The sequence below is a fragment of the Aedes aegypti genome, chromosome 2 (genome assembly GCF_002204515.2).
Source record: "Aedes aegypti strain LVP_AGWG chromosome 2, AaegL5.0 Primary Assembly, whole genome shotgun sequence".
Classification (NCBI taxonomy): Eukaryota; Metazoa; Arthropoda; class Insecta; order Diptera; family Culicidae; genus Aedes; species Aedes aegypti.
Genome location: NC_035108.1, coordinates 45,784,608 through 45,796,752, shown reverse-complemented (window position 1 = coordinate 45,796,752; position 12,145 = coordinate 45,784,608). Strand labels below are relative to the sequence as shown.

The 12,145-nt window shown below is 40.7% G+C and overlaps 1 protein-coding gene across 1 annotated transcript; it reads right to left on the bottom strand.

Annotated features, from left to right (window-relative positions):
- Positions 1 to 8,616: 8,616 nt before the first annotated feature.
- Positions 8,617 to 11,272, bottom strand: LOC5570504 (AP-3 complex subunit sigma-2). Its single transcript, XM_001659143.2, has 4 exons — positions 11,064 to 11,272; positions 10,838 to 10,929; positions 9,441 to 9,840; positions 8,617 to 9,098 (listed from the first exon to the last, which is right to left on the bottom strand). Exons 1-4 carry the CDS (start codon positions 11,130 to 11,132, stop codon positions 9,084 to 9,086), a joined length of 576 nt encoding a protein of 191 aa, XP_001659193.1. The 5' UTR covers positions 11,133 to 11,272; the 3' UTR covers positions 8,617 to 9,083.
- Positions 11,273 to 12,145: the final 873 nt, after the last annotated feature.

Genomic DNA, 12,145 nt, shown 5'->3' with positions numbered 1-12,145 from the left:
GAATCACTTAAATAATCCATTAAATCAACAAATTATGAAAGGGCCTAACTGTTTGTCAACTTTTCTACAAAATATAGAAATAGTGTTACAGGGCTTGGCTTTTCCTATAAAGATTTCCATATGAATTTCAAATAACGTGTGCAGAGCCAAATTTTGTCCAAATCTCGCATAACTTCTGATCTCGCCCTAAAAGCCATTGGTAACCATGTGTGTAGCTCGTTGTTTCTGAGCATTTGAATGGATTTTCATGTTATTTAACAACGCTATGGGGAAGAAAGGGTCATTATCTACCAGCCCGCAATGTTGGTTTGGATGCTTATTCTTTCATTTGCTCAGAAACAACGAGCTACACACGTGGTTACCAATGGCTTTTAGGGCGTTATCTCAGAGTATGCGAGAAATATTTGTTTAAACTTTGGGAGGATGACATTTACCATAAACGACGACCATCAGGGAACAACATTTCCAAACTTTGCACCAGTCTACTGCCCATTCTTCCACACAAACCAGTTTCTTCTTTCTGTCTCTCCCACCTCGCTTCGCACAAACACACAATCCAAGGAGGTTGATTACCGACTGGTTGGCGAAGGAAGGATCAAATTCCACAAAACGATGATCGCGACACAGCCCTGGAGTATCACGCCAAAAAATGCCGACAGAGTAGGCGAGCTGAGCTGCGGGTTTCTTCCACTACACCGATTTCTTTTTCCTCTTCTTCGGAATATCCACACCCACAAAATTCCGAACTACAAGCTTCGTATTCCTCGAGACAACACCCGGCGGTCAATGCCGGAGATTTCTGAGGCTGGGCCACCAGACAACGCACTCACCACCACTACCTTCACTGCTGCAGCCACAAAATTCAGCGGAAAATCCGCACCAATTTCCCCTGTCGTCACGAACACGGTTTTCCGGGAAAACACGTACCACTGTCGTTATCCTTCCTGGAACAGGAAAATTTTGCGACCAACAAACGAACCGAGAGTAGGTAATGGATTTTTGTAACTGAACCAAACCATCCAACGAACGACGAGACGAGCAGCGAGCGGTTCGCGATGAAACGAAAAAACGGCAAGTACCGGGCTCCTGACCGTTGCCAACTGAAGCGCGTGAAAAATGCAAACTGTCATCGCGCGGCAGCCGACGAAAACAACGATGCGAGCGGGCGTCCCGCTCCGGCTGGACGATTAGTACCAGGTACTGGACGTCGTTTCATGGAAAAAGTGGCGCTACAGTCGCGAAGGTTTCATGAAAAAATCTGGCGGAACTGTTCAGAAGGACCGCAAGAAATCTCTACTGCCACTTTCATGTTTTCAGAATTTACGGTGAATATGAATCGAAGCCAAATTTCAAATTTTCAAGAGCACAAATCTGAAGAATCGAACTCCCGTTAGAGCTGAAAACTTAATCGATTGGTCACCACCAGCTAGTGACCAATCGATTAAGTTTTCAGCTTAAACGGATGCTCAGTTCTCCAGATTTGTGCTCTTGAAAATTTGAGGTTTGGCTTCGATTCATCTTCACCTTAAGGCCCAAGTAAAAATGGTACCATGGTACAAAAGTCAAAAGTTTTGACTCAAAACTGAAAGAGCAGTTTATTCCTTTTGAATCAACAAATCGAAGAAAATAAAAACACAGCTGTTGTATTTAGCGAATAAATAAACTGTGTTTTTATTTTCTTTGATTTGTCTATTTAAAAATAGTTAAGTTTTGACTTGCTCCAAAATTATGTAAAAATGAAAAAATGTAGGGACAAATGGGAAAAATGAATCAATATTTCTCCTTGCTCGAGTTGTTGAACGAAAAATTGTTCGCGCAAAAAACTCTAATATCTGTTCTAAACAAAAACGTTAAATCCTGCAGTTTCTCATATTAGATTAAAGGCCCCAAAGCACCAAAATCGGAATGTCCATATCCCCTTATGGTGAAACCACAGATAACAGACGTTGAAGTCCGATTGTAAAACTGAGTAAGACAATTAATGGTAAGGAGTTTCAATTTGAATATTTACACAGGTTTTCAGAAAATTATTGTTCTAGCATGAACATCTGTTATCTGTGGTGAAACTGCGCCCAAAACTATCCGTCATCAACAATTTACGGTATCGATGCCCGCCTCGGTATAACCTAGCGCGACTGGCCCAACCGAACGTCGCCGCCGCATACTGCGAAGCAGCGTTACCGGAAGAGGGCGAGCTTGACGAAGCCCCTCTTGAGAACTGCTGGAGCAACATAAAAACAGCCATCAAAAACGCAGATGAGAGCATCGTCGGGTACGTGGAAAGGAAGACATGTAACGCTTAGTTCGACGAAGAATGCAGGCAGGTTTTGGAGAAGGATGCAGCGCGGGCTGCAATGCTGCAGCAAGGAATGCGACAAAACGTGGAGTGATATAGCAGAAAACGAAAGCAGCAAATCCGCCTTTTCCGGGACAAAAAGCGCCGCTTGGAAGAAGCGGAATGTGAAGAAATGGAACAGCTGCATCGCTCACAAGAAAAGCGAAAGTTCCAGGAGAAACTTCGTGCCGCGAGCGGAAATGTGTACGGATAAGGACGGAAGCATCTTGACGAACGGGCGTGAGGTGATTGAAAGGTGGAAGCACCACTACGATGGTCACCTGAATGGCACGAAGAACACAGGCGCAGAGGGTCACGACAGCGGAGGAAGTGACTACGTCAGCACGGCGGATGAAGGAAACGAAACCTGACCCCACATTGAGGGAAGTTGAGGATGCCATCAACCAGCTCAAGAATAACAAGGCCGCTGGTAAGGATGGTATTGGAGCTGAACTCATCAAAATGGGCCCGGAGAGGTTGGCCGCCTGTCTGCACCGGCTGATTGTCAGAATCTGGGAAACGGAACAGCTGCCGGAGGAGTGGAAGCAAGGGATCATATGCCCCATCTACAAGAAGGGCGACAAACTGGTAGGAATGTGAAAACTAGATGGCTATCCCAGATTATCTTCCGTCGTCTATCACCAATAGCAAATGAGTTTGTAGGAAATTATCAAGCTGGTTTCATCAACGGCCGCTCGACGACGGGCCAAATTTTCACTGTACGGCAAATCCTCCAGAAATGCCGTGAATACCAAGTCCCAACGCATCACCTGTTCATCGATTTTAAAGCGGCTTACGATAGCATCGACCGCGAAGAGCTATGGAAAATCATGGACGAGTACAGTTTTCCCAGGAAGCTCACAAGACTAATAAGAGCAAAGATGGACGGTGTGCAGAATAGCGTGAAGATTTCGGGCGAACATTCCAGTTCGTTTGAATCCCGCCGGGAAATTCGACAGGGTGATGGACTTTCGTGCCTACTGTTCACCATCGCGCTAGAAGGTATCTCCGCATGAAAGCCGGATTCTATAACCGAGGTACGATTTTCACAAGATCCAGCCAATTTGTTTGCTTCGCGGATGATATGGATGTTGTCGGCAGAACATTTGGAACGGTGACAGACCTCTACATCCGCCTGAAACGTGAAGCAACAAAAGTCGGCCTGGTGGTGAATGCGTCAAAAACAAAGTACATGCTGATAGGCGGAACCGAGCGCGACAGAGCCCGCCTGGGAAGCAGTGTTACGATAGACGGGGATACTTTTGAGGTGGTTGATGAGTTCGTCTACCTCGGATCCTTGTTAACGGCTGATAACAACGTTAGTCGTGAAATACGGAGACGCATCATCAGTGGAAGTCGCGCCTACTATGGGCTCCAGAAGAAGCTGCGGTCGAGAAAGATTCACCCCCGCACCAAATGTACCATGTACAAAACGCTTATAAGACCGGTGGTCCTCTATGGACATGAAGCATGGACCATGCTGGAAGAGGACCTGCAAGCACTTGGAGTGTTCGAACGAAGAGTGCTTAGGACGATCTTTGGCGGTGTGCAGGAGAACGGTAAGTGGCAGCGGAGAATGAACCACGAGCTCGCTAGGCTCTACGGCGAACCCAGTATCCAGAAGTTTGCGAAAGCCGGAAGGGTGCGCTGGCCAGGGAATGTGGCAAGACTACGGACAACAATCCTGCAAAAATGGTGTTCGCGTATTCCCAGCAATCAAAAGAGAAAACAATAGTTTATTTATAGTATAAGTAGTATTTCGCGAAATGCATGTCAAAAAGGTATATTCAAGAACACAATGTCTTCAAAAAGTCCACACATATTTTATTATTTTATGGGTCAATCCACTATATTCATTGTTGAAATTAGAATGTATTATGGTTCAATTCTCAATTCTACAATAATTAAAATGTAAAATTAGGCTTACGCAGCTGCTTTATATAAGCAATGATATAATGCTCCATGATTACTTAGGTATTTAGCATTTAGCGTGAATGTTCACGAGACAATATTTTAAATTGATAATTGTTCTAGCTGTTACGTCTGTTTGTCTAGTGTAAAAAGTTTAACAGTTTTTATGGTATTTCATCAATTTTGAAGCAATGGTATGGCACAGTTGATCAGCAGAATTTTTCTCGTTTCATTTTGTTTGGGAAAGGCATCTAACTGCAAATTTTTCGTAAATTAAAGCATTAATAAAAAAATATTTGGTAGACTTGATAGGCATTATCGTCACGTACAACCGGCACCAAATATTTTTTTGAAAATAGTTCCCAATTTTAATGAATAATTCATTAGATGCTTTTCGCCATACAAATAGTTTTCGCGTTACCTTTTAGCGATTTTTCGTGCATATACACTAGCGCATGTGCGTTACTATGTGATGAGTCAGGCCATGCATGTAACCCATTTCAACGAAAAATTTCGTGTATTGACAGGCCAATACGTCTATCGGCAGGGTCAATGTGAAACATTGAATGAAATCAATACAAACGGCACTACCGCAACTATAGGAACACCCACAACTAATGGATCACTTACCACATATATCAAATTTCAGATAATTTCAAAACTTGGGGTCTTCTGTAAAGTTGTTCTGGAGTTGGTGCGCTATCTGATGATACCTCATTAAATTCGGAATGTAACCGCTAGATGGCACTAGCATGCATAAAACATCTACTTTGATTTGCGGTTCCTGACCATTTAGAAGAATGGCTACTTCGGCAGTTTTTTTTTTTTAATTTCTGTGCTCTGTGTTATTAGACAACAGACAACACTACACTGAGAAAAATCTACACGTCAAGGTCGTGTGTTTTACTCATAGATTTGCGCAATGAGGAAAACCACATGACTTGAGTGTGATAGCCATATGGATTTCGGCATTGACTTCACGGTATAATAACATGTGTATCAACATTAGGTTGTCATGTGAAACAAACATGAATGTCTAAATATTTAGTCATGAAACCCAACTGATTTGCTTATTGAATTCGAAATGTAGTGGCTTTAGATAGTCACGTGAGATAGAACATGAATGTCATAAGACTGAAAGAAGAAATTTGATAAAATAACTCTTACTCCCCAAAAAATGGGTTCGAGGCTCCTCTGCTTGTCGCAAGCTCACTTGAATGTTTTTTTCCAAACAAGTGAGTCAGCAACAAGCGGTGCGCCGCAAATCCATAATTTGGGAAGCCCGGGATTAGGATATTTCATTTTATTCGAAGCTGTAAGTTAGGAAAAACTGTTAGTGGAATCCGATTTTCTCTAACACCATACATTATATTCAATGCTGAAGTAATGCATTCTATTTATAGAAAATAAGCATAAAATCCTCATCTTCACTCGGACATCTTCACTTATAGAAAGAAAAACTAATCCGCAAATTTTCCTCTAATACTTTCAGCTTCAGAATTTGCTTCTTCTCTTTGGAACATGATGATAACTGTCGTCGACACGAGGTCCGACCGCAATTTAGTTCGCTATGGGTAGATCACTGACAATTTAGAAATTTAGAACACGGAAATCGACAGTAAGCTCATCGATTTCAAATCGACCTACTTGAACATGATGATCATTACACAAGATAACCATAAGTAAAACACACTGAATCCGTGTTGGGTGATGATCTATGCACCCATAGGCTGACGCACACGAATTTGAAAAGGAAAGCTTCAGGAACTTATGTGGAAAACTATGGAATTCATGTTATCGATTGATGAATCAGTCCTTGAAGCAAAACTAAAGAATTGAATGTGTAACACACACGAAGTTTGTAAGAAAATCACAACAAATCGAAATAGACGTTAATGAATTGATCCATAATTGTAAACACACGGATCAAACGTGTGGATTTATATCAGTTTAACATCCTAATTTGGTAAACCAAATTAAAGATTTTATTAACATTTTGTTAACAACATATTACATTTCATTTGCCGTAGCTGTTCAGATTTTTTACAGGTGAGTTGATTTCACCTGCTTATAGAGAAAAAAAACACGTTTTCAATTTACTTAACCTAACTGAACCTAAATATATAGCGCATTAATCGTGGCAATAGAAGATTGTAACGATTTTTGCCTCAAATTATTAATTATTTTATTTGACAATTGTTCCAATGTTTCAACATGGTTTTTTATATGTCTTTATTAGTATCATACTTTGGCAAAGTTGTTTTGTGAGTTAAGGAATACCATTGTATCAACTAGTTGATTCACATGTTTGCCACCAGGCGGGCGGTGCTAGTGAGCATGTATCTTTTGTTCTGCGGATATCTCAGGAACCTGACCAGATGGCGTCTTAGATAAAGTTGTTCATTGGTCAAGGATCAAATCAATGTCAAATTTCAAGATATAAATAAATAGCCTTCGTGCTACTAAACACCTCTGCCTAAGAGTTTCTAAGTGGTCAGGCTTCTGAGATACAGTTAACTCTCCCTTACTCGATATTCCGTATCTCGATATCGAGTTAGAGAACCATAGTAAAAGTTGGTTTTCATGGCTAACTCGATGGTCCCTTGGAACGCAGTTGCACTGCTTTTTTGTTCTGTAACTCGATACTTCCTTAACTCGATGGTCCCTTCAATATCGAGTAAGGGAGAGATGACTGTATTTACAAAACAAAGGTATTTGCGTCAAATGGTGGCAAAATTTAAAATCAACTAGCTCGTTCAATGATAGTCCTTGAATTACGGAACAACTTTGCCGAATACGCCATCTACAGTATTGGACAAAACATTTGCAACTTTTTCGATTTTCCATACAAAATGACCAACTTTGGTAAGTTAGATCTCAGTTATTTATGGACCGATTCGAATGAAACTTTTACAGAACATCAGATGTGACTTGAATTTTAACATATATTTTTGAATAATTTTTCCAATCACGAGTTTATAAGTAATAACGATTTGACTAAAGTGTAATTTTTGACGAAAAAATCAAAACTTTTTATCTCAAAATCTGATAGCCTTACACAAAAACTGTCTTCAGCAAACTTATTCATCTCGTCAAAATCTACAACTTTGCTGAACATACGATGAAGCTATTCCTTCAATATGTTAAGTTATGTGGGTTATGTTATGTTGTGGGGCCCTGATAGCCGTAGCGGTAAACGCGCAGCTATTCAGCAAGACCAAGCTGAGGGTCGTGGGTTCGAATCCCACCGGTCGAGGATCTTTTCGGGTTGGAAATTTGCTCGATTTCCCAGGGCATAAAGTATCATCGTACCTGCCACACGATATACGCATGCAAAAAGGTCATTGGCATAGTAAGCTCTCAGTTGATAACTGTGGAAGTGTTCATAAGAACACTAAGCTGAGAAGCAGGCTCTGTCCCAGTGGGGACGTAACGCCAGAAAGAAGAAGAATGTTAAGTTATGTCAATTATGAAAAATCGTCAAAAAATTCGCTTTAGTATAACCGTTACTACTTTTTAACTTGTAATTGGAAAAATCACTCAAAAATATATGTTACAGTTCAAGTTATGTCTGATATTCTGTGAAAATTTCATTCAAATCGGACCATAAATAACTGAGATATAGTTTATCAAAGTTGGTCATTTTGTATGGAAAATCGAAAAAGTTGCAAATGTTTTGTCCAATACTGTATCTAAGCGGTCAGGATTCTGACATATCTGCAAAACATAAGTTTCATGCTCACTAGCGTAGCCTGGTGGCAATATCTCGAATGATAACCCTTGAGCTGCTGAACAACTCTACCGAAAACGCCATCTTTCTAAGTGGTCAGGTCCTGGGATATTTGCAAAACAACACTTTCACTCACACCAGCGCCGCCTGGTGGCGGAATTTCATACCTCAATGACCACCGCATGTCAGCCCTTGATCTCTCAAACAACTTTGTCGAAGATGGTTCTTATATATTTAACGTAGATCGCGCGGTATTTAATGTTGAACATGAAAAACCAAAGGTGTTGTACAAAGTACAACGTGCGACTACTCGCGTTATAAGAATTTGCGCGACAACCGAAAGGCTAAACGTTGAGACACTGTTAAGTTGAAATTTTACTCCAATTTCAAAGAAAATACTAGTTTTTTTTTGGAGAGGTGACAAATCTCAGAATCCCGGGATAATCGCTTAACTTTTTATCCGGACCAGCAAAGTGGTCGGGAAAGTGACACTCAAATCAGGACGGATTCACAGACTTATGGATTAGGTTAATAGAAAAACAGATCAATGGTGATTCACAGACTGTTTCTGCGCATCAGGTGAATGGAGACGAGAATGTTTCATATATGGAACTTTCGGACAAGCAAAAAACCGTAAATCTACCTTATAAAAATGTATCTCCATTAATTAAATTAATAGTACTTCCGACATCCGTAACATAAGATTCCAAATTAAAAATATGCAGCAGTTCAAGATTCGAACAGGTAGGTAGCAGATTCCAAACGTTACATTGTTGGTTTTGTTTTTAAATCGTTCAAAGGGTAGAACAGCGTTTTAACTAACCATGGAAAGCGGCGATTTTAGGCCAGCTTGAGGTAATAGCCATCGTCCTTATCCTCATGATCTTGACCATCATCGCCACCCATCCTATGGCTATGGCTTTCAGCTTTCTTCAGTTTTCGTCTGGATTTCTGCTGCTGGTGTTTCTCGCTTGCCGCCAGGGCCAGAGGCTGCTCCGACTGGTACGATTCAAAGTTGAACCCATCGAGGCCACTGCTGCCGATTGGAATGTAGGACGAGTCGGAAGCTATCTTGGTGAGTAACGACGTATCAAAGTTCGTGTTTGGTCAGAATTTAAGATCCTGAAAGTATTCGGCAAGCATGGTTACTACACGTTCATTTTGAAAGAGTTATAAGTATGTCTGATTGAATTTTACCATTTCACTTTATCACTCACTTTGCAAAAAGAAAATACTTGAAAATCACTAGTAAGACGAGCAGATTCCGTTCAATTTTGATTCTATATTAGTTAAATTCCAGTATAACAAATATTAATATTCTTATATTAGAAATTACAGGAATTTGCTCATTCTACTAGTGATGTTCAGGCATTTTTTTACGCAAAAGGGAAGTAAAGTGTTAAGATTCAATTGGTCAAGCATGATTAGTTTGGGATTACCAAAATGGGAACCATTTTAATTTACCTTAATAGCTTGGGGAAGATCAGGTAATTTAATGTCCTTTATCTGTTGCGGGAGATTCATACTCTTGACAGCACTGACGGCCCGCGCCGGAGCGGCCGAAAGTCCCGCTTCCTGTTTCTGCAGTTTGTTCTGGTCCTCGATCCGGGCCAGAATGTCGGCCATGTTCGTCTGCAGGACCATACCTCCCATCACCAGCTCCGAGAGGATGTGATGGACGGCATCCGCGTGGAAGATTAGATCCAGCTCGCACACGTTTTCGAAACATTTGTCCAGCGTTTCGACGAACACCTGGATCAGGTCCAAAATACCGAGCTCACTTTCGGATGAATCCACACAGAACACAAAATATAGTGTGGCGTAGTGTCGGTAGATGAGCTTGTAATCTGAACCTCCGATTAGGCTAAAATAAATAAAACCATGATTAAAAATTGTAGAACAAGAGTATTATTCAAGGCTATTACCGACTGAGTGTCTCTAATATAGAAACAAGAAAAATACAAAAAAGCACCAAGAAACTAAACAGAAATCAGACGATAAGAGTTTGTATCCCCAAACAATACTTATTTATCTAAGATTTTTTTGAGTTCTTCGTAACATTAAGTACTGAAGCTCGTCTATTCTTGCATAATTTCTTCCAGAAATTTCATTATAAAATAATTCAGATATTTGCATAAAGTTTTCTTCACATTTTAGTCCAAAGACTTCTTTAGGAGTTCAATTAATGACTTATTTACAGAACCCTTAAAGAATTCTAACAAGAAATTAATGTTATGTGTTATTGTTGATCAATTCAACCTGGATTTTCTCAATGGATAATCATATAAATAACCTCAGAATTTAGACCAAGCTGAGGGTCGTGGGTTCGAATCCCACCGGTCGAGGATCTTTTCGGGTTGGAAATTTTCTCGACTTCCCAGGGCATAGAGTATCTTCGTACCTGCCACACGATATACACATGCAAAAATGGTCATTGGCAAAGTAAGCTCTCAGTTAATAACTGTGGAAGTGCTCATAAGAACACTAAGCTGAGTAGCAGGCTCTGTCCCAGTAGGGACGTAACGCCAGAAAGAAGAAGAACCTCAGAATTTCTATAAAAAAATCCACTGAACAAAATTTCAAAAAATTCTGCATGAAAATCCTAAGGTATACTAAAATTTATCCGTTGATTCTCTCATAGATTCCTCTGAGACTTTCTAAAAGATTCCCAGTTAGAACATCTTCCAGAATTCAACCAGTAATTTCTTAGGATTTCTCAGTTAATAACTGTAGAAGTGCTCATAAGAACACTAAGCTGAGAAGCAGGCTCTGTCCCAGTGGGGAAGTACTGCCAAGAAGAGGAAGAAGTCTTTTAGAGGGACCTGCTACCAGCCCTGCAGCCCTGATCATCCCACACTTACCTTCCACCTTCGAGGAAATTGCACACATTATCATCCCGTTTGGATACCAACTGGAACGTTTCCTTGATTATCTGCTGTTGCATGTCTTCATTCTAAAATCAATCGATTTTTTTTTATTAAATTTCCCATTAACGACAAAAATATGCTAGCGTAGTCAAAAAAAGTATCGATTTCCCTCTTTCACTTCGCAGAATAGTGAAAATGGTTCTCACAAAATGGTACTTACAAAATATTGATAAAACTTGGATAGCCTCGGTTTGCCATGATTGTTGAACACCAGTATCGCCTTGATCATCGTTCCCGGTGGCTATCGGATCCTATGGAATCCGTGAAAATCTGGATGATAAACTTTAAAATTGGAAAAACACCTCCAACGAAATTGCACTTAACTCTCAGCAAATCATGAAGATCACAATACGAAGACGTCAAACCAAAACGTATGCGTTGCACTCGGTTGCACTTTCGTACGCACACATACACCCGTGAGCGATGCACTTTAGTGTCAAAAATGTAAACAAAGCTGGTGTGGTGTTATCCGTTTACTTCGCTTTGCATTTACACCGTTCAGACGAAAATATGTCACTGTGGCATATCCAAGTGGCCAAAAATCGAATCTTCGGACAAACGCTAACTTGAAAGTACCCAAATATCTTCTTCTTCTTCTTTCTGGCGTTACGTCCCCACTGGGACAGAGCCTGCTTCTCAGCTTAGTGTTCTTATGAGCACTTCCACAGTTATTACCTGAGAGCTTACTATGCCATGACCATTTTTGCATGCGTATATCGTGTGGCAGGTACGAAGATACTCTATGCCCTGGGAAGTCGAGAAAATTTCCAACCCGAAAAGATCCTCGACCGGTGGGATTCGAACCCACGACCCTCAGCTTGGTCTTGCTGAATAGCTGCGCGTTTACCGCTACGGCTATCTGGGTCCCTATAAGTACCCAAATATATAAAAGCGTAATGGGGCGATATTCAAAACTGAAAAGGCAATAGATGGCTCTTTTTCAATGGTAGTAAAAACGAAATCCTGAAGCAAAGAAAGCACCACGGAAGATAAACTAAACACAAAAAGTTATGTATTCACTTTACACTTGATTTCTAATCATTAGTTTTTTGATCCAGTTTCCTAATTGCAAGCAATTTAAGATTTTCATTATTTTTCATACGTTTTGACAGTTCTCCGACTACCATTCTTCCATGCGCTTGTGTTGACAGTTTGAGAAATTCGAGAATCCAGCGTAGCGCGATCAGTGGGTGACATACAAACAACAGTGTCGTCGCTCGGCGGCCGGTAAGAGAAACTGAA

Excerpts from the sequence above, each read along its gene's own strand:
- LOC5570504 (XM_001659143.2), bottom strand. The coding sequence starts at position 11,132 with ATGATCAAGGCGATACTGGTGTTCAACAATCATGGCAAACCGAGGCTA. Across the intron at positions 10,930-11,063 it reads CCAAGTTTTATCAATATTTT|AATGAAGACATGCAACAGCA; the intron begins GTAAGTACCATT and ends GATTGATTTTAG. Across the intron at positions 9,841-10,837 it reads AATTTCCTCGAAGGTGGAAG|CCTAATCGGAGGTTCAGATT; the intron begins GTAAGTGTGGGA and ends TATTTATTTTAG.